Source organism: Misgurnus anguillicaudatus, chromosome 15 (assembly GCF_027580225.2).
Source record: "Misgurnus anguillicaudatus chromosome 15, ASM2758022v2, whole genome shotgun sequence".
NCBI lineage: Eukaryota > Metazoa > Chordata > Actinopteri > Cypriniformes > Cobitidae > Misgurnus > Misgurnus anguillicaudatus.
Window position 1 is genome coordinate 345578 of NC_073351.2, and position 23895 is coordinate 369472.

Genomic DNA, 23895 nt, shown 5'->3' on the forward strand with positions numbered 1-23895 from the left:
TTGATATATGTGGCGTGACATCACTCATACATTCACACACAGGAACTATTATCCGAAAACAACTTTTGGGAATAAAATGTGATATAATTTTTATAATTTTATACTACATTTAATACTTTGTACAAAATACCCCTTTTTGTATATGGATATACGATTTTTTTAAAAGGGACATCAAAAGCTGAGAAATATAGTTAAAGTTACTTTATTTATTTATAAAGTTATTTTGCACATTTGCATTCCACTAAAATTCACAATGATTTCACATCAGAAATGCATTGATAAACAGTTATAAAATGTAAATAGTAGAAGTTTACCAGAGTAAATAAAACGTACTGCTACATGAAAAGCAGTCTATTAAAATGTTCCTGTGCTGTTATGTTATGTTGTGTAATAGAAGACACTTTTATCTAAAGCGACTTTCAAAGATTAGGAAACAATAAAGCAACTTGTCTTTTGAAGGCAATAAAAGAATGCATGCTTATAACATATAAGGTAGAGTATTCAACATGTTCCTGTCAAGGTACTTAATTGTTATGATTGTGTGTACTTATAATATTGCCAAAGCATTATATATAAAACAGAAAAGAAACACATTAATAAAAAAACATTAAGGTGGAATTAAGATAAGGTGCTAGGTGATGGATGAAGTACTACTAAAAACTAAACTAAACTAAATATACAAATTTACATTTTAAACTGAGGTCCATAAAAGGTCAAATTAAAGTAGGGTAGAGCGAGGCACAGCCTAAAGTTTTTTTGTTTTGGCTCAATCATTCAAAAAATATTTGAGTTTAATTAATTACATTTTTACACAACCAACACACACATCTCTGCTACAAATTAACATTTGAAGTTTGTTTCTAGTACTTACCATTCTTGGACAATTACACCAAACATGACAGAAGTGCAAAGGTTACAACTTACCCCACAAGTGTGGTTAATTGTAACAGGCAGGGGGTTAGTTGTAACACTTGCTAAAAATTAAGTTTGCAGGCAAATGTTTCAATACTATTTTGTCTATATTCTTGAAGTGGATATTGTTTATATATCTGTCTATAATAGTCAGGTATCCACACTGTATTCATTCATCCAGCCCTTTTCTAACAATAGATCACTTATAAATGGATACAAATGTGACGCACAATTATGACAAAAAAATTTTTTTATATGTGACCCAGTCTGTAATAACCATACTACAGTTACAAAAAAGACTGATTTTAGCCATTAATTTCATTATGATTTCGATCTTTGACGTGACCTTATTCAATCAATATTAAAGATATGAACAAAAATAAATTTGACACATGATATTTGATAAGACAGGCACATTTTTTTGTTGGCAGCCAGCAATCATTTGTTTGTACCCTATTTAAAACAACGGCAAGAATTACGCTAACGTTAGCGGTTTTCATAGCGTAAGTGCTGAGGGGTTAATTGTAACACAGGGTTACAGCCCCGCTGGGTCAAAATATTTTCAAGCCCACCCAAAAAGTTGCTAAGAGCTGCAGACATATTTCAAAACGATGCTATGTTTTAGTCAACAAGACACTGATTAATATGACCTAACATTGGATTTGGTATCTTACACACCCAACTTGGAAACCGAAAAAAAACACGATGAAACAATTTACTTGCATGCCAACAAAACACTTTCGTCAATAACTCTCTGGAAAGACATTATACATTTCCAATAATTTGCGGGAGATTGTCTTTTGGCAGCGTGAAAAAAAATTCCTGGGAAAAACAAAATGCTCAGCCTTTTGCAACAATGTAAACAGTCCGTGTTACAAATAACCCTGCATTAGTTTTTGCCCCGCGCACCCCTACTGTACAGATCAGGGCTGTAGTTTATTTCTGTGACTATGTAACTCCTACATGAATTAAGCAGCAGCTAAATGTTTTAAATCTTGTAAGTTTATTCACTTGTAGCATGATATTGGATTGTGGTTCTATTGTCCATATTTAGTGTTGTAAAGATTTGTTGATTTGAATGCGTTTGTTGAAGGTACACGTGGGTCACGGGTCGAGAGCCACTCACATACTATGACATGAATCTGTCAGCACAAGATCATCAGACGTTCTTCACCTGTGATTCTGATCACCTGCGGCCTGCAGATGCCAGTAAGAGATGCCACTTAGAGGTGAAGAGGTGCGCTTTCTGAAAGCATTTAACATGTCTTATTGGTTTGTTGACAGTAATGCAGAAGGCCTGGAGAGAGAGAAATCCTCAGGCTCGGATCACTGCTGCTCACGAAGCTCTGGATCTGGAGGAGTGAGTGTGACACACAGACACAAGTTGACCATAGAGAAATAAATCTTCTAGGGCAGTGGTTCTTAACTCCAGTCCTCGGCCCCCCCCCCCCCCCCTCCCAGAATGACCACGTTTACATGCACCCTAATAATGCGATTATAATGGGATTTTGGCAATACTGTGATTATACTTTACCTCATGTAAACGCAATGCTTCGATAAAAATAATGCGATTAAGCTCATAATCGCAGTAAGTATCGCATTAAAAGAGGTGGCGTACGTCGTTTTTAATCACAGCATGCGTCCATGTAAACACTTTAATCGCATTTATACCGCACTACCTGAAGTGCGTGTGTGTTTTAGTCATGCACCTTTAACACAAATTTGTTTTAAACTTGACATTAGGAAGTTTTACCTGAACTCTGCCAACACGACCCCACTGTCAGCAGTCTGCCTTTATCCAGAAACAGCTCAAATAACACGACATCAGTGTATAAAACCTTTAAGGGACATTATAACGATAATTATAACGATAAATAAATTAGTGACCACATCATAATGATAACTTCATGCTAATTCGCTCAACGAGCGCGGCATAACCTAATATTGGATATTTCTTGTAGGCTAAATCAAAACTTTTTTGTAATTGTTTACATGTCACTGAATATGTAAATATGCTGTTCGTGTTGCATTTACACAGCAGGAAACCAGCAGATGTCCTCAACTCGCTGCGTTTCGCGTAACTAAACAATGAATGTAGTAGTTTGTGTAATAATCTTACCTTTTGGCGTAGTCAGTGTGGTAGAAAAGCATTAAGGAGTGGATTTCACATCAACTGCATCAGCGCTGGATACCTGAGGTAATTTTATGTTATAGACCTCAGCTATAAATTAGCTTTTCAACTGCATTTTAAGTCCGTGTGCACTTCAAGTTCAAAATAGATTTGATTGGCTGTCAATGGTTTATTGTTCATCATGTGCCAAAATCGCTATCATTATAGTTGTTGTGTGAACTCCGCTATTATCTTTAATATAAAAAGATTTTTAAAACTTATAGTTATCGTTTTAATGTGAACGCCCTTTAAACTGTCATAATATTTCTGTTTTCATAACGGCACCGGATATTAAAATACGTCCATAACAACATGTTTGTCATTTAACATAAGTAAATTAAAACAGTGGACCATATATGTGAGTTCATCATTTGTGCTCTGCATTTGGCTATGTGTGAATAATCCGGAAATAAAAACTGCATGTAAACAGGAGTGAAGAGGTTAGCTCCAGTCATGTAAACACCTTACTGTGATTAAGTCCTTACTGTGATTTAGTCCTTACGCATTATTGGTGTACATGTAAACAAGCTCAATAGTTGTGTTCAAGATCATCCGGCGCTGCGCAGAACGATCAGCGAGGTTTGCCGCTTGCAGTCGAGGGAGGAACTAAAGACGGAGCCGTCAAGCCGGACACCTGCTGCTTGCCGTAGTGACGTGTGCGCCGTGTTTCCTTGTTTTTAATGGCAAATGAAGTGAATTAGATGCTGAATTTGATAAAAACAAACCTTTTAATAAAAAGTTGCTACCAGAAACATTTTATATCGAATATTTTAATGGCTGCGTATACCCGAAAATAAAGGGAAACAAGCCTATATTATTAAAATATCAATAGAGTTTTTTATTTTCATTTTTATTTTATTACACGACACAATATAACAAAATTTAGCATATTAAAGTGTTTTTTCCTGTTTTAACAGGGCTCCCGCGGGGTCTTAAAAAGTCTAAAATTTAGAAAGTTAAATTTAAGGCCATAAAAAGTCTTAAAAAAGGATAGATTTTCATCCTAGGTCTTAAATTTAATTAACCCAAGTCTTAAATTTCTTACCTCCATTTATTCCCGAAAAGGGTTGTCTGAAAAAATAGTAATTTAAAATGCTGTAGAAGGAGGAAGAAAGTATTTGATAGGCGGGCCTCTAAAAAGAAAAGTTCTGCACTTCGCGTGTCACTGAATGTCACTTCAATCCAGTTTTTAATCATTATTGTTTAAAGAGGATACAAATGTAGGCTATTATAATCCACGCAATTCATACCATAAGCTATATTTCAGGTGTTGTAATCTGACTGTATACTGTAGATTTGGCAAGAAACAAACCTTAAATGCAGTTTTGTATAAGCAAAAATCTTTTCTGTGTTAATATAACCAACTAGCCCGTGGCTTACCTGAGCATTTTCCAGGTTCTGAAACAGAGGACCCAGAAGCGAAAAAATCAACACTGCTTTATTGAAAATCAACTTAAACAGTCAGGCCGTCTAGTCCCAAGCTACCAACAACAACTTTAGTGTTACACAGTTTTCACTGCATATGCAGCCTACAAATGCGACCTCTGGAGGCTACAGCCTGTCCTGTTGGTCTTAAATTTTACTCATAATGGTCTTAAAAAGGTCTTAAAAAGTCTTAAATTTGACTTGGTGAAACCTGCAGCAACCCTGTTAAAAACATGAATTTATAATGTTTATTAGTGGAACTAAAGGTTGGATTAAACTTGAAACGCACGTGATCGTTGTCATCAGTGAGGCGACCAATCACGAAAAGTTGTGTCGTCATCACAACTCCGTGCACTGCTCTGGAGAGGCTGCACCGGCTGAGCTAGCCGGCTTCTCTCGAAACGCTCTTGCGGTACTTTAAAACCATATGACACAGTCACGTGTCTGCAGCGCCAGCTGAAGTCGTAAAAAATTACTAACCGGAATGCACTGCTTCAAGTCAGCCACCGATCGGTCACCGAAGTCGAACACACCTAATGTTTTAGATATCTCCTGATATGAAACACCTGATTCCACTCATCAGACTCCTTCCAGAATGTTTGAAACGTTTCCTTAATTAACACACTAACAAGCTGATGAACTGAATCAGGTGTTTTATATATGGAGAAATCAAAAATGTTCTGGGAGGGGGGGTCCGAGGACATGAGTTGAGAACCACTGTTCTAGGGTCTCTCGCAGTACCAAGAGTTGTATTTAAGCAAGCTGGTGACTTGGGGCCCATTTCGATAAGGAGGTTCAACCAACTCTGAGTTAAAACTTAAACTCTGAGTTGATTTACTCTGAGATAGTAAACTCTGAGTTTTCGGTTACAGAACAGCTGATCTGAGTTAGTTCAATCGACTCTGAGTAGGTTGACTCTGAGTTAAGCGCGTGCACAGCCACTATGAAAATCCATCGTCAATGGAGCTCAGATATTATGATTTACCATGGCAACAGCACGTGACAAAGAGGTCTTAATCCTTTTTACTACTAAAACTGAAAGTGTTACTGCAAGTGTACAGCAACTACGAGCATGTATTTTAAAGAAAAGAGTTGTTTTTGTAAATTGCTACTCTAGTAAATGCGTACATTTTTTTTCATCACAGTTAAAATACCCGAAGTAAATAAACTGAGGACTGTACGTTATTATATTCATTTACATGCAGATGCAATCCCATGGACAAAAAGATGACAGCAGCTTAGCTTAAAATGAAATTAAGCATAATACTTTGTCATATAAGGCTACGAACTTTACAAATGAAGAGTTTGGTTCCAAAACGCAATAAATCCATTTTGACAAATTTCGGTAAAAACGTGTTTTCTATACCGAGAAAGTGACAAGATGAAAACCACTATTTTCTGTTACAAACTTTCACATAGCATCTTTAGGTTATAAAAACATAAAAAATTCAAATCCATAACTTGATTTTCAAAGATTTATTATAAAAAGAAATATTTTTTTCCAAAAAAAGCAATAAATCCATAACAGTTTATTTCAAAATGCTATAAATCTATTAAATCAATGTATAAGTGTGCATTCATCTTTACCATTTTATATTTATTTAGTTGACAGTGGTATACAATGATTAAAAAATAAACATTAATGGAATTAACCAAAACACTTACTTTGTTATATTAAGAACATTGTCATTTCTGCGGTTATACTTGACGTCGTCTCTTTACATTTTTCACAGCGATCATCTGTAAAATGTTTTGGTCCTGCTCGATTTTCGTTGACTTTGAGTAAAATAATGTAAAGTTTTTCATAAGATCCCCTGGGGTCAATGTGTTAGCATGAGAAGCTTGATGCTGTCGGGAGAACAAGCACCCGAGTGCCTCTCGCGGAAATTATTAGATGTTGATGGCTTACATTTCTTTCCCGTCACAGAAAACCATCACAGGTTTATCAATGCAATTAAAGTATAATTTTGTTTTGTTAGTTGATCACGAAGTACAAAGTAGATGAGGAAAACTAGGACTCCATGTACTCAGCGCGCCGCCATTGTTTGTTTACATTGCGTGACAGGTGGGCTGTAATTTCAGGAATGGATTTATTGCGTTCTGTAAAAAAGGAGGAGTGGCGTTTATCGCATTTTGGGGAAAAAAGGGAGAAAAGTTGACAGAATAACAAGGCGGATATTGGATTTTGCGTAAAATTAAGAATTTACTTTTAACTACTGACCTGATATAATACTGATTTTGGCAGTAACTCATTTTTTTGAAACAAGGTGTTTATCGCGTTTTGGAACCAAACTCTTCAAATGTTTGTCATGAATAAAACAGAAATTCGCCGAGCCGGGATTCGAACTTCGATCGACGACAGTACGTCTAGCCTAACCACTGCACACAGCACTACCCACTAGACCAGTGATAATGACGAGTGGATACATAAGAAATGTCAAGCCAACTGTTTAGATTTAAGAGCACCACAAAGACTGATATTAGTCATATAAGGATATTTATATATATCTAAAATGACTGCAAAAAATTATAATTTCGCTCACATAAACGTAAGTGGATATGACAAAAAAAACACTCGGGGGCAAAATCCTCTCGCGATATAAATCTAACTTTCTACAAATGAATGCAACATCATCATCTGCAGGATTCTCTATAAAAGTACATGACATTTTAGTCACTAAGATGATCTATGCACCCAAGTATATCATATTATCTTTACAATTTAGCTTTTTCAATTTACTGTTTTAATTTTTAAGTTGAAAGTTTAGTGTAATATATAAAAATATAAAGTAGTAAGTTAAAATGGTTTGCACTGGCAATTTAATTATAACTTAAAGACAGCTAAAAACATATTTTACATTGTACATAATAAAAATCTGCGCAATGAATGAATGTACTAAAGCAACTAACAAGATTAAACACAGCTACTCCTTTAAAAAAGGGAAGGAGACCACAAGAAACTAAGAGTTTACAGGATAAAACCTGCTCCCGACCAGGTTAGGTTCACAGAGTAAGTTTCTTCGGAAACAGACTCTGAGTATAAGTTACCTCTCCTTCTGAAACAGGTTTAACCTACCTCCCTTTTTGAAACAGAAAACTCAGAGTTTCCCTCATTTCAGGGTTAACAAACTCAGAGTTTTAACTTAACCACCTTTCTGAAACGGGCCCCTGAGAATCATTACAGATGTGTGTTTATTTACTGGCAGCTTTGGAAATCTCAAGGGCTCTGGAAGCTCAGATAGTTGCAGTAATAACTGCTAATAATGTTTTGATAATTACACAATAGAGACCAGTGATAAATAAATCACTGCACTATAGACCTTTTGCGTGTTTGCAAACAGAGATGACGTTTTTTGTGGGCGGAGCCCAACTGGTGGCAGAAAGTGACAGCTCCGCAATAGGGGTGTGAAGTGTTTTAGCGTTAAACTGTGATTTTTATGGATTCGGTGTTCTGTAGAAGTCTGTTTCCCTTTTATTTCTCTTAAGTGTAATGTTTCTTATAATGTTTTCACCAAGTTACTGATATGTGTGCATGTATGTAATGTATATGTATTGTTCTTTATTGGTAAATCAATTATTTTTATAGGATGAATCGCTAAAGTACTTGCAATGCAATGCTATCATGTATAATATAATTTATTAATTATTTCATCATTTCCTGTTTTCAATTTCTTCCTTATATTTTTAGCCTACGTGTTTGTTCTAAAACTATTTTGTTTACATAAAAATTAATTTGTATAGGCCTGTTTATATATTATTAACACTTTACATCGTGTGTGCTATGTTTATATATTTATTAGTAAACATCATAATTTAGGACAAACAGGAAGAAGACATAGGCTAAGATAGAAGGTAAAAAGAAGTAATAGAAAACAAAAAAAAAATGAAAACTTTAATAAATGGTAATATTATTGATATTATGAACTAATTCAAATCTTTAATCTTTCTGAATAAATTATAAACGTAACGTGATGAAAACGCTATAAGAGACACATTAGAGGGAACAGACTTCGACAGAACACCAAATATCTTCTCTAATTATTTTCTATTCAAATTATTAAAAGATTTTCAGATGATTTTCACCGGTTGAGGGCTTATTGTAACCATAAACACCTACGTTTATCTTCAAATGGTGTCTTCGACGTAGGGGTGGGTGATAAACCGGAATAATAGTAATTACCGATATTGTGTCACACCATGATATGGATTTTGCAAAACCGTTGATACCGGCGTTACAAATTTTAAATTCTATTTTTGCACTTATCAGGGTTCCCGCGGGGTGTTAAAAAAACTAACATTCAGAAAGTTATATCTAAGGCCTTAAAACGCCCAAATCTTCATCTTTAAATTTAAAGCTGCGGTCGGCAACTTATTTGATCATATTTTTTTTATCATATTCACTGAAACCAACACTATGCTCCGATAGAACAACATAAATTAGACTGTTTAAGAAAAAAACCCGCGCTTCTAGCTCCACCTGGAGCCTTTTATTTGTTTTGCAAAAATCCACCGCTCCCGGTTCATTTGGTCCAATCAGCGCAGGCTGGTTCATTTGGTCCAATCAGCGCAGGGCTGTGTAAAATCTGCCTGTCAATCACAGTACTTGCACGCGCCACAGATACCCATACCCCTCGCGCGCGTTACAATATCACGTGCATCCGCCTGAATTCATAGGTGTTTTGGTTTGAACAGCGTGATGGCAGAGAGAACTTTCAGTAACAAACTTCCGATTTCTCGGTTAACAACTAGAGCTAGGAAAACAACCAATGAAAAGAAGGAAACAAAGATAGAAAGCGACTGTGACCGTAATAAAACTAGGATCAATATCGGACAGGCATTTGAAAGGAATCTACGAGATTTCAAGCTGGATGCAGAGCTTGCCACATTTCTTCTCAACAGGTAATTGTGCTTTATCAACCATTGATTGTATTTCAGAGTGTTATGTAAGTAATCTAAGTATTCTTGCTAAGTATGCGTTCACAATAATACTTTTGCACACGCGCTGACGAGAATGAGCTCTGAGGGAGGTTGCTCGGAGGTAGTGGGGGAGGGACATGAAATTGTAAAAAATTTGGAAACTGCTCAATCCTTTGGAAACTGCCGACGGCAGCTTTAACTTTCTGAATGTTATTTTTTTAAGACCCCGCGTGAGTTTACCCGAGTCTTAAAAGTCATACCTCCGTTCCCGAGATGCGCTGTCCACAGAAACACAAAACGAAAAGCATCGATCGCACTTCAATCCATTTTAATAATCTTTTTTTAAGAGGATGCACCTTATAGTGCACGCAAATCCTGTTAAAAGGCTATTTCATGTGTTCTGTATACAGCGAGTTTTTTTTACCTCACTGCTTCAAAGGCGTTTAACGGTGTTACCCGCTTTTCACTCAGATCTGCCCTCTACTGCGCCCTGTCCAGATAACAGCAGCGATTGGAGGACGGAAAGCAAGAAATTACCGTAATAAACCATAATTTGCCAAAAAATGGAATTTATCTTCTTTTAGGAACCATTAATTCTTTGATAGCGCAAATGGTTGAGGAGTTACGGTTAAATGAATAGCGCTTTCAGAGCCCTTTAGCGGATAACGTAAGCAACGTACCAAACACATTAAAAACAGCCTTTAATGGTAAATTTTGTTTTCTTAATGCAGATTTATTAATTAGAGAGGCTATTAAATAAATACATAGTGCGTATTTACGCATAAAGACGTATGCGTGGAGTGTTTTTTGGCACTGTGAATCTGCTGGTTAATTAAATTAAATGCAATAAATACATTTATTAATATAACTAACTTGTATTAATAAACTGCATTTATTAATGCGTTCAGGGATTAATAATAATTTAAAATGAGATGGCATCTCCCATCAGATGTTCATATTAACAACAAAAAGAACATCTTGTTCTTTGTATATTTATAAATCAAACAGACACAAGATATACACAGCACACATTTTGCCAGTAATTTAACTAAGGTTAACTACAGTGTGACTCCAAAATGTTTTCTCTCATATGGCAACATACCGTAATACCGTTATACCGGCTGAAGAGTGGAAAATACCTTGATATGAATTTTTGCTCATACCCCCCACCCCTACTTCGACGACGGTATACTATAAAAATAAAGGTCATCTATTTTGGCCTTCCTATTCTGACACTCAACAGCACAACAAGACATTTTCTAGTGAGTTATATTGTTCGTTTCACTCGTGTCTCATTCATTTCCACTGTTTTCTGCCACCACATTGCGCGCGTGATGTAACTGTGACGTAGACTCGCAAAAGGTCTATACCAATACACATTATGCTTTAAAACACTCACTTCATAGCATCTTGTCCAATAAGAGCATGTAAAGAGTCCCATTTTCTTTTTCAGAATTTTACTTATTTCTTTTGGTGTGTAAGTGTGTGTTAGTACATCTGCAAAATTACAAATCCCAAAGTCTACGATGACGCGAGTTATCGTCTCCAAATAAAATCTCTTTTCTTGCACTACAATGAATGCAAGGATTGTGGCAACAGTTTACTTCTGCAGCCACATTATCATTCAAAGCACATTATTATAAATCTTCCCGCTTCTGACTCACACTTTACTTGAAAGGGTGTTAATAACACCTTCATAATCATGACATGACATGTTCAATGAACATGAAGAAGTTTTTCTGCACGTTTATGGCAACTGTCATTAAGTGTCATTTGTTCAATTATGTTATAATAAGACAACATAACTGACCAATTTTTACCAGTGATACAAATTGAATTTGTCTTTAACTCTTTCCCCGTCAGTGTTTAAAAAAAAGTTGCCAGCCAGCGCCAGCATTTTTCATGATTTTCACAAAGTTTAATGCCTTCCAGAAAATGTTCTTCTTTAAATATATAAACAAACAATATATCAAATAAAAGAACAGACCCTCTGCTTTAAAAAAAAGTTTCATCCTACCTTCAGTAGTTCTCTTGTAATCACCTCTCAAACATGGGTAGGTTTCTTCAAAAACACCCAATTTTGAGCAAAAAGCTGAGATAATTCCATTTTTGCAAAGGACTTTTGATAGAGATCACATTCAGAGCGATCTTTAAAACATACACAGAGTTCTTTCTCTTTTACGTGAGGCGATACTTCCGGGTTGTATAAGTTGCGGAATTGCCACCTGGTGGATAATAGCATTGTGGAAAGCCGGAAAATCTCGTTATTGGCAGGGAAGCGTTTTCTCTTAATTGACGAGATGTCTTGCAATGGTAGCGAAAGAGTTAAAATGTCATGTGTTAAATCCTCTGTCAAATAGTTTTATAAAAGCGTCATGAATATGCTCAGTTCATTTTCATTTTTTTGTTGTTTCCTTCATGTGTTTAAGAATTAAAATCAATCATCCAATAATAAAAATAATAATTAAAATCGATAAAAGTATTGTTTTATTGCATTTGGAGACAGATTCACCTAAAATTAAATGAAAACAGTCCAATAATGGGTTAAGCCATGCAGCGTTAGGTCCTAATAGCTGGAAAACATTCAATTAAATTAATTAAATGTTTTGTTATTTGTCTGTTGCATTTTGTTATGGTATTTAACAAAATACCATAGCAGTGGCTCAGTGGTTCATGTAGGTTGTCTACAAACCGGAAGGTTGGTGGTTCAATCCCCGGCTCCACCGGACCAAGTGTCGAAGTGTCCTTGAGCAAGACACTTAACCCCAGTTGCTCCCAACGAGCTGGCTGGCGCCTTGCATGGCTGACACCGCCGTCGGTGTATGAATGTGCGCGTGAATGGGTGAATGTGAGGCTAATTGTAAAGCGCTTTGGATGGCCATAGGTCTGTTAAAAGCGCTATATAAATGCAGTCCATTTACCATTTACCATATTTAAAATTATTTGACATAGTATTAACACTTAATGACATTTAAATGACAGTTTAATGTAAAGTTAAGCTATAAAGCTAGGTGTTTCCTAAGTTTGATAATGTCTCAGCTATGTCATGTTTATTTATAAGTTATGATGTATTGGTTAATGTCAAGTTGTCATAACAAAGACATTTCAAACAATGTCATCTATGCATTAAAAATGACATAATTGAACAAATGACACTTAGGGCCCTATTTTAACGATCTGAAACGCAAGTCCGAAGCGCAAAGCGCAAGTGACTTTGTGGGCGGATCTTGGGCGCTGTTGCTATTTTCCTGGCGGGAGAAATAAGTCTTGCGCCAGGTGCAAATCAATAAGGGGTTGGTCTGAAGTAGGTTCATTATTCATAGGTGTGGTTTGGGCATAACGTCAAATAAACCAATCAGAACGTTATCCAACATTCCCTTTAAACCCAAGGGCGCAAGTTCCATGGCGGGTTGCTATTATTATGACGGATTTGACAGGTGCACGCCAGGAGCGGTTCACAGCCGAGGAGACCGACGTTCTTGTAAGAGCAGTCAAAGACAGAGAAGTTGTTTTGTATGGGGATGGGAGAAACCCGCCCAAATCAGCGTCGGTTAAATAGGCGTGAGAGGAAATAGCCACAATTGTCTCATCAGTTGCGCCAAGCACTACAATGATGTCAGGAGACGGGGGGATCCCAAGCTTGCCAGCATAAATCGGGCACGCCGGGCACACAGGAGGACATCGCTGCGTCCACCCTCACCGCTGAAAGGGTTTGGGGGCTTTGAAATCGGACACAAGAAACGCAAGCAAGGTCCAACCCCAAAGTACACTTACAAATCAAGTTCACATACATGAAGGTTTCTTATGAAAACATTTTAATTATTATTTAGATAAAATAAACGTAATACAGCCACACAACAAACTTATGAAAATATTTTAATCGTTATTTGCATGATAATTGTTTAACGCTGCCACACAAAATAAATAAAAACTGTCAACACAAAGCTCACCACAATGATTTCCCTTATCTCATGTATCAATATTTTTTATTGTAACAATTTATGATTTAATGATTTCCCTTATCTTATATTTTTTATTGTAACAATTTATGATTTAATGATTTCCCGTATCTCATATTTTTTATTGTAACAATTTATGATTTGCAAAAATAACTGTTGCATCTGTGTAGATTAGATAAGCAATGCGCGTTGTGCACGGTCAAGCATGCGCCCTTAAAATAGCATAATGAACCACGCGCAACGCGCCACTGACTTTAGACTAGTTTTTTTGGTTAGTAGCGCAATTGTTTTTTGAAACTGCAAAATAGCATAAGAGATGGTTTGCGCCGGAGCACGCCTCCTTTTTTGCACTGAACCGCCTAGGGAGTGCAAGTTCATTCCCTAGTTTGCCGACGTGCGTCTGTGGGGGGAAAAACCTGCTGTGCGCCGGTGCAAAATACGAAATGATACATGCGTCACTGACAAAGTCAATTGCGTTGGGTGCAAGATAGGGCCCTTAATGACAGTTGTCATAAAATCTCCTTCATGTTCATAACATGCCATGATTATGAAGGTGTCATGTCATTCTTATGAACACCCCTTCAAGTAAAGTGTTATCGGATATACTACTGACTAAACCATGATTCAAACACAAGTTTTGAGCAGTGCAGAGTAACACTTGTTGTTTATCGTTTCTACGATCACAAATGCAGACATGGTTTTAATGTTTTATTATCCTTACCTTACATCAGCTTGATCATCTGTATTTTCTGGATCAGATTCATGTCGTGTCGATAAGGTAGTACAGACAATATTAACTCCTGTTGGGAGCTGATCTTCCAAATATAGTAAGGTGCGTCAAATTAACGTTTACACGCTTGAGGTATTTGGCCAATCACAACACACTGAATAGCTGGCCAATTGGAGCACACCGCTCTTTTAAGAACAATGAGCTTTTTAGGAATCAACATGTTCCAGGGAGGCAGGGAAAAAAGGAGCAACAATGTCAAAATAAACTGCCCAATAGTACAACAAATAAAAAACAGTAAACCTTCTTCCTGTTTTAGACGTAAGGACGTGCCTCATGGAGGGTAATGTTACAGTCCCAGTCTGTCTGCCTGCCTGTTTCTCCATGTTTCCCCATTTATCATCCTTTTGGACTTAATTTCCCATAATCCTCTTCACTCCCTCCCCTGTACTGTGTTTGTTATTATCCTCACCTGACAGTCATTACTCTCATTAGTCCCAGAGGTGTAAAGTACTTGAGTTATTTTACTTGATTACTGTACTTAAGTATTATTTTTGGGTATTTCTACTTGAGTACAATTAAAAATCAATACTTTTACTTAATTACATTTTTAAAGAAAAAAGTACTTTTTACTTCTTACAAATTTATTTACAGTCAAAAATTACTTATTTTTTAGAGATCACTTCATTATATTTTCCCATGTTCTTACCAAACCAATTGAATTGATGGTCAGTTTAATTAAAATGTTATTTATTCTGGAGCCTTTGGACACTAAGGAATTAGCCAACAGTTCATCTGATGATGAAGATTTTTTTTCGCTTCTTTAAAACTGACAACACATGAAGTGTGTTCCCGTGTGACACGTTCCTTGCTATTTGCAGCCTCTCTATCAAGACTAAGACCTTGTTTACACTGTCAGTCCAAATCTGATTTTGATGCATATCCAATTTGACTTACATTTATTCATTTAGCTGAAGCTTTTATCTAAAGCGACTTACAATTGCTATATATGTCAGAGGTTGCACGCCTCTGGAGCAACTAGGGGTTAAGTGTCTTGCTCAGGGACACATTGGTGTGTCACAGTGGATTCGAACCCGGGTCTCTCACACCAAAGGCGTGTCTTTTCCACTGTGCCATCACCACCCCATATGGACTTGCTGTCCATATTGTGTATCACAACTGTTCAGATCTGATCTGTGTGTCCTATAGCGTTCTGCCGTTTTCTGGATTCTATGGCACTGTTCTAATGGCAATGACGTCGTGCTGGCACGTTTTATGATATGCAAAAGCATTACGCAACCGAAAAGCTACACAAATGTGATCAGGGTGGTCAGACTGAAATGGAATTCCGGAAATGCGATTTGAAAAGGATTTCAAACCACCTCTGGATGTAGCCTGATACCCATTAGGAAAAAAATGGATTTCATGTGGTTTTTGGCCGTTCACACGTTCTACATGTGATTGGATTCCTATCTGATATGCACCAAAATCGGATTTGGACTGTCAGTGTGAACAAGGTCTAATACACCTCTTCCTGCATCGGCTTCCTGTGAGAGGCTTGATTGAGCTTGAATTTTGAAAATCAGCTTCTATTCAATTTTTCAATTCAATTTTATTTATATAGCGCTTTTCACAAGTGTTAATTGTTGCAAAGCAGCTTTACATGAGAAGATGTAGAGGAGAACACAGAAAATCAATAGATAATATAAGAAGTAGAGATAGCGGTTAAACCGTACAAGCGAGCATATTAATAATGTAACGTATACAGTAAAGTGCTAAGTTAAGCCAAAGTTGGCTGACTCTCCCTGGGACGAAAAAACCCAATGGGAAAAACTCCTAGAAGGACAAAAACCCTTGGGAGGAATTAATATATATTTATATATAGATAGATACGGTAGGGATAGGAGGCGGGTAAGCGAATTAAACTGGTTTAGCCGGTGGTCGGTGGTCGGGCATCGGCTGGTCATCACGTTGAAGGACAGCCAGTGGATCAGTGGTTCGATGATCTTCACAGCAACAGGAACTGGGTCTGTTTGTCTCATTGTCCTCGTGGTTGAGGACGAGACAGGGAGAGAAAAACAGAATTCTATTAGCGTAGGGGCCGTTCGCATGTAATGCAAGTGTCAAACATTATAGTGGTTCAAGTCAGCTCGGTTCCAGACAGGCTAACTATTGCGGCAATAGTGTATTACCCATATGAGGTATGTGAGTGCTTTGTTCTAGACAAACTAACTACTGCGGGAAAAGTACATTTACTGGACATGTGAATGCTTTGTTAAAGAAGAATGTCTTAAGTTTAGATTTAAATTGATCGACTGTGTCTGATACTCAAACATTATTTGGTAAATCATTCCAGAGCTTAGGGGCTAAGTAGGAAAAGGATCTACCACCTTTAGACACTTTTGATATTCTAGGGATAATTAAGTGACCAGAATTTTGTGAGCGCAGTTTACGTGATGGATTGTATTCTGATAGTAGTTCTTTAATATACGAGGGCGCTAGGCCATTTAAGGCTTTGTAGGTGATTAGTAATATTTTAAATTGTATGCGATATTTAACTGGTAGCCAGTGTAAAGATGCCAGAATTGGACTGATGTGGTCATACTTTTTAGATCGAGTAAGCACTCTTGCGGCGGAGTTTTGAACCAGCTGTAGCTTGTTTACCTGATTTGCATGGCATCCCCCGAGTAACGAGTTACAATAGTCTATTCTAGAGGTCATAAAAGCATGGATAAGCTTTTCTGCGTCTGATGCAGACAGCATATGGCGTGTTTTTGAGATATTTCTAAGATGGAAGAATGCTGTGCGGCAGACGTTGGCGATATGACTATCGAAAGATAGATTGCTGTCGAACATTATGCCTAAATTCTTAACCGTGGAAGATGGCACCACCGTGCACCCATCTATGGGCAACTTGTAATCTGGCATATTATGTTTGTAGCAATTCGGTTCAATAATAAGTATCTCTGTCTTATTGGAGTTTAGCGTAAGAAAGTTACGTGCCATCCAGTCCCCAACATCACCAACGCAGCCTGCCAGCCCAGAAAACTGGTGGGCCCCGCTAGGATGCGACGAGATGCAAAGCTGGGCATCATCCGCACAGCAGCGAAAACCTATGTTTCCTGATAATGTCTCCTAGAGGTAACATATATAACGAGAATAGGATAGGGCCTAGAACTGATCCCTGAGGTACGCCGTATTTAACTGGGGACTGATATGACTCTTCCTCATTTACATAAACAAAGTGATATCGATTGGTTAGATACGATCTGAACCAGGCTAACGCCTGACCACTGATGCCAACATAGTTTTCTAGTCTATTGAGTAAGATTGTGTGATCTATTGTGTCAAAGGCTGCACTAAGGTCTAGTAATATAAGGATTGAGATTTCACCGCGATCGGATGTTAATAGGAGGTCATTTGTAACTCTAAGCAGCGCTGTCTCTGTGCTATGGTGGGGCCTGAATCCTGATTGGAACTTTTCATATGTATTATTATTTTCTACGAATGTGCGTAGCTGGCTTGCCACTACTTTTTCTAATATTTTAGAAAGAAAAGGTAGCTTTGAGATTGGTCTAAAGTTATTAAGATCTCCCTGGTCAAGGTTTGTTTTTTTAATGAGCGGTCTAATAACTGCTAGTTTGAAAGCTGTTGGAACGTATCCTAATTCTAGATATGAGTTAAAGATATTAAGTACCGTGTCTGACACTACATGAAATACCTCTTTTAGTAATTTTGTGGGAACGGGGTCTAGTATACAGGACGATGATTTGGATGACGTTACTAGTTTAGAGAGCTCTTCTATTGTAGTAGGTTTAAATGACTCAAGATGTTCGTTTGGTAATCTAGTGGAAAATGTAGTATTGGGTAGAGTGGTGGCTGCTTGCGTAGTTTCTATGTTTTCCCTAATAAACATAATTTTGTTAGTAAAGAAGTTCATGAAGTCATCACTATTGTGTTGGAGTTTACTATTGGTTTCTGTTTGTTCTTTGTTTCTAGTCAGTTTCGCAACTGTGCTAAATAGGAAACGAGGGTTGTTATGATTTTCTTTAATAAGCGTACTGAGATAGGTAGATCTGGCAGTTTTAATAGCCTGTCTGTAGTGTTGAACACTCTCTTTCCATGCTGAACGCCAAACCTCTAACTTTGTGCTTCTGTAGTTTCTTTCCATTTTTCTAGCTACTTTTTTAAAGCAACACTAAAGAACTCTGGCTCTTTGCTCCCCCTACAGGGTAGAAGCGTAATTGTTCATTACCACTGTCGTAAATACTGCAGCATAGCTGGCTCTGATTGGATTGTAGGTCTGCCGTAAAGCAAGTTTTTGTAGTTTTCACTCGAACTACAGGACCGCTACCCGACGGTTGGAAACTTCTTTAGTGCGGTTTTGGCCGATAGAGGGCTGCAAAGCGAATGTGAAAGTGCCATTCACCCTGTTTTGTGTGGATGAACCACTGAAACTTTTTTGGAAACGTTATTTTAAGGTAAAAAAAACTCTTTAATGTTGCTTTAAGGGCTGCAGTATGATGGTCATACCATGGAGCTGGCGGTTTTTCTTTGATTCTCTTTTTTCGAATGGGAGCAACGGCATCCAACGTGCTAGAGCAGACGTTGTTCAGGTTTTCTATTATAATATCTAGATCTTCACGGTTATCTGCTACATGTTTCATTTGAGACAGGTCTGGAAGAGTGCTAATAAAGCTATCTTTAGTGGTGGAAATTATTGTTCTGGCTAATCTGTAGCATGTTGTAGACTGAGCGGTCCTATCTAGAAGTATTGTGTATGACAGAAGGCAATGGTCTGAAACGGCATCGCTCTGGGGTGATATTTCGATGTCATTAATATTGAGTCCGAGTGACAGAATTAAGTCTAGTGTGTGTTTACGAGTATGCGTGGGCCCTGACACGTTTTGTTTAATGCTGAGAGAATTTAGAACATCCATAAACGCACGTCCTAATGCATCTTTTGGATTATCCACATGGATATTAAAATCACCAACGATAAGCGCTTTATCTACAGTGACTGTAAGCTCAGATAGGAAGTCTGCTATTTCTTTAAGAAAATCTGTGTGGTGGCCCGGAGGCCTATATATGGTAGCTAAAATGAACGAAAGCCGTTTGTTGTTGCGATCAGTTATTTCCATATTTAACAGTATTATTTCAAACGAATTAAATTTTAGGTTGGATTTATGGTTTACTTTGAATATTTTATTGTATATTGTAGCTACACCACCCCCGCTCCCTTTTAGACGAGGAACATGTTTATAATAATAGTCTTGGGGGGTGGTTTCGTTTAAACTGGTGTTATCGTCTGCTTTAAGCCAGGTTTCTGTTAAACAGAGTGCATCTAAGTTTTGGTCAGTTATTATTTCATTGATAATTGGTTCTTTATTGGTAAGCGATCTAATGTTAAGAAGGCCGAATTTTAACATTTGAGTTTCATCTGTTAATGTATTGTGTTCTAATTTTATGTTAATAAGATTTGTACGAGATGAGGTAAACGGTGCTCTGTATTTATTTGTTCGAGGAACAGACACAGTCGAGATGTGTTGGTACTCTGTTAAAAAAGGCTCTATGTGCTGGGATATATGTGATCTTGACATGTCAAGGCATCTAACAGACTGATGGGTAAGCCGATCTGTCTGTTTCCTGACCTGGGCCCTGGATAGTCAGACAATATCAAAAGTAAGACTATTGGTCAGATTTCTAGAGAGTATAGCACTTGCTTCCGGAGACGGATGGAGGCCATCTCTCTTTAGCAGGTCAGGTCTTCCCCGGAAATGCTTCCAATTGTCTCTAAACCCTACGTTATGCTGAGGGCACCACTTTGACATCCAGCCATGAAGAGACACTAATCTACTGTAAGTTTCTAGGGGTGTGCATTGGCACTGCCCTCACAATTAAATTCAATTCAATTACGATTCACCATGTAACGATTCAATTCGATTCTACGATGCATTGCGATGCATCAGAATTCTACTGTACACAAGGCAAATTTTTAATCAGTCAAGTAGTAAAGTCAAGTGCAACTATTCTTAACAAAAACGGAAGCTGAGCATCTTTAAGACAATGACAATTATATACCTGAGATGAGAATTTTACACACAACATAAGTCCTGTCTAGTTTCCCATTAACTTCAAAGAATCCGAAATGTGCCCATATGTCCACTTTCCATGGAAAAGCGTGCATTTTTATTTACCAGTCTATCACGGTCATCTCTCTCCGCCTCAGCCATCTTGATTGTTGTTGTTATGCCCCCGAAAGTAACTTCACAACTTTATTGTCCACTCGAGGCCGAAAAATAAACAGTGACAAAATCGATTATGGCACTTTGCTACATCGATCCTGAATCGTGCATGCGCACATTGCCGAATCGATTATTGTTGACACCCCTATCAGCTTCTGCTTAAGTTAAATTTGAGGTTTTAAAACTTTGAGTAGCATGTTACATACTGAAATTAGGTAGTAGTCTTATAGTTTGATAAATAAATACAATTAAATACAAACAGTTGTAAAGCAGGCTTGTATGTGGTTCATTCACTTCATGCTTTAAGAGATTTAAAGCTTAAACAAGAATCTCTAGTTTTCATTCTTTCTGTTACTTTTACTTTTTTAAGTATGACGTACAATTTTAATTTGGTACTTTTTTACTTTTACTCAAGTATGATTCTGGCCACATACTTTTACTTTTATTTGAGTAAAATTTACACTCAGTACTTGTACTTTCACTTGAGTAATATTTTTGAGTACTTTTTACACCTCTGACCATCGTTTAAGTACCCTGTAGTTTCCAAAGTCTTTATACATTATTTTCAAATGTTTCTGTTAGTGTGTGTTCATTTGTTTATTAAAATTCATTGTTTAATGTTATCCATTGTTTGTCTTCTTCATCCTCCACCACACCATTCCATAACAACGGGTGTGCATTATTTTTGAATAATTCAAAGGACCGGAGTCACTTATTCCACTTATACAGTACCATAGTTACCACAAACATTGCTCTGATGGTTATTTTAAGGCATTTGACTGGTCAGGTGTGCATTTATCGAAAAATAATGCATACCTGTGGAACATTTATCAATCAATCAGAATAAACAGAATAAGCATTTAACAGTCCCATGGCATAATGTAGCCTGTTAGTATGGTAAGAGCATTTCCATAGTAGTCTACTTTATAGATTTCTCGAAGCTAGATTTTGATGTTATCTGCCTCCCGGTTCTTGTGGCGCCACATGAAGTTGAAAATACCTGTTGTATCAGTCACTGTTACTGTAGATCAGTGTGTAGTGGTCAGAAAAACGGGATGCGGGAAATGCCGTATGGAACAAATCACTTAAGCTCAAAATACATGACGTCTCTGCTAATACGGGACAGTTGACAACCATACCTAAAAGATTTGTTCACAAACGTAACATTACTACAAGTTTAAAGGTCACGTTCCTTTTAACCCTAAGGGCTCTATCTTGCACCCGGCGCAAAGTGTCTTTCGCTAGTTTCCACCCTAATTTTCACGTTTAGCGCAGCGTTGTTTAAATAGCAAATGCATGGGCGTTCGGGTCTGAAAATGAGGTGTGTTCAGGCGCATTGTTCGCGCGTTGCTATTTTGCAATGTGTTTTATGTTATTTAAAGAGCGCATTAGTAAAATGTGCCCATAAACGGGAGGACAACGCGGGTTTGCTTATCACAAAGTACATGAATGCGCAGCAGCACAAAAATGCTTTTAAATATGAAAGATTAAAGGATTGAATGTAAAAGATTATTCTATATATTATTCTATATAAGTCTCTTGGACATATTTATAAATGAGGACTGATTATGAGACGTTAGAAGGCGCAAAGAGCTGCTTCACCTGCAGCCTGGTAAGTAAATAAATGCTTTGCTTTGAACAAATGCGTCTGTTTTTAAATGTTTTTTTATGCTACCTCACGGATTTGTTGTATATGATGTACCTGTTGATATGGTGAGATGAGAAACATTTGTAAGTAATGCTTAAAAAAACTCTTTGCTAAAAAAAACCGCTGTCCAAAGTGCTGAAACGTTAGGAGAGCCGTTTGTAATTTCTTTATCTCCTGTTTGTTACAAATAAAGTATTTTTAGAGTACAAACCTTATCTTACATACTTGTAAATTATTTTTTGATGATATTGGATAGCCATACATTTAAAGCAATTACAAGCCTGCTTTTTACTTCCATGACTAAAAGAAAACGGGTTTTAAAGGTTTTAATAAAAAAAGAACAATTTCAATACAAGTGAAAAACAACACAATTATTTAACATTAAAGGCGGAGTCCATAATGTTTGAAAAACGCGTTGGAAAAGGAGATGGGCCGACTACCAAAACACACTTATAGCCAATCAAATCAAATGCCGGGTTGCGTATGTGTGGGGCGGGTCTATCAACAAAAGGTCCAGATTCTATTGGGGTAGGGGCGTGTTTGTTTGGGTGATTTCAAATATCAACACTGGCTTTCAAACATCGTGGACTCCGCCTTTAATCTTAAACTGGGGATCTTCTACCTCCGCTTAGTTTTTCAGTTTACAAAGTCCGTCATCTAAATAGGGATTAGACATAGCGCCAGCGCAACTTGCTTTTAAAGGGAATGAGAGCTGTGACTCTCATTGGTTTACTGCACGTTACGCCCAAAATACTCCCATTACAATAGGATCTACCCTTTTCGACCATGCGCTCGGCGCAAAATTTTTTTTCCCGTCATTAAATTAGCAAAAGTGGATTCGGACACGCCCATTTAGACGTTGCGCTGTGCGCTTTAGACAATGCGCTTAGATCGTTAAAATAGGGCCCTAAGTGTGTAATGTTGCTATAATAGCATAAATAATACCTGTAAAACGATAAAGCTCAAAGTTCACTGCCAGATGATATATTTCTTAACAGAATTTGCCTTTCAAAGCCTACAGCGAACGGCCGGTTTGGACTACAGGCCTCTACTTCCTGCTTTAATGACGTCAGTAGAACAGTTTTTTGACTAAACTCCGCCCACAGGAATACGTCAGTCGCCAGCTAAGCTAACGGCAAGTGCTATCAAATCACGACCACTAAACACGCTACACAATCAGAACCCGATACGTATTATTAAAATTGTGTAAAAGAAAATTGTGTGAATATACCGCATTTCTTACATGTGAAACGTTAACATGTTATATTGCGCACTGTAAAAACAATCAAAGCTTCAAAATCACAGAATGAACGGGACCTTTAACATGCGGGTCATTTTAGTAGTCTGGCTGGTTGTTAGCATGTTTTATTTTGGAGCTAGCATGAAGCTAACATGTTTTAACATGAAGATAGCACATTTTAACAAGGTGCTACTAGGTCTTAACAGGTCAAGCTGCTCATCTCTCTAACAGCAGCTGGTGATGTAAGCACTTTGTTCTCAAATCACAAATGTTATTGTATGGCTCCGGCAGGTAGATAGGGGAATTTTTGGATGAACCTTTATGTGTGTTCATGTTGTTTAATAATCAGAAGTGTTTTGAGATGAATCTGTTTGTGTTATAGTTGTGCAACAGCTTATATTCTTCTTGCTGAGGAAGAAGCCACAACCATAGTGGAGGCAGAGAAACTCTTTAAACAGGCACTCAAGGTTGGAGAGAGCTGTTACCGGCGTAGTCAACAGCTCCAACACCACGGATCACAGTACGAAACTCAACACAGTGAGTACAAATCTAGCCCTAACCTTATGGATCCACAATTCCCCATCCTATTGATAATAGCCTACCTTAAAAGGCTCTATTAGTTTGCCTAGAGAGTCTCACAAAATCCTTCAGG

At 37.4% G+C, this 23895-nt stretch overlaps 1 protein-coding gene across 5 annotated transcripts in view; it reads left to right on the forward strand.

Annotated features, from left to right (window-relative positions):
• LOC129419431 (suppressor of tumorigenicity 7 protein homolog) overlaps positions 1-23895 on the forward strand; it is a 236756-nt gene that overhangs the window by 51617 nt on the left and 161244 nt on the right. For 4 of the 5 annotated variants that reach the window (XM_055174572.2, XM_055174569.2, XM_055174570.2 and 1 more), the window contains 3 exons: positions 2006-2121; positions 2197-2272; positions 23626-23780. In XM_055174572.2, the coding sequence (XP_055030547.1) occupies positions 2006-2121; positions 2197-2272; positions 23626-23780 (347 nt within the window). The remainder of the gene's footprint in view (positions 1-2005; positions 2122-2196; positions 2273-23625; positions 23781-23895) is intronic. The other variant, XM_055174573.2, reaches the window with a different exon arrangement.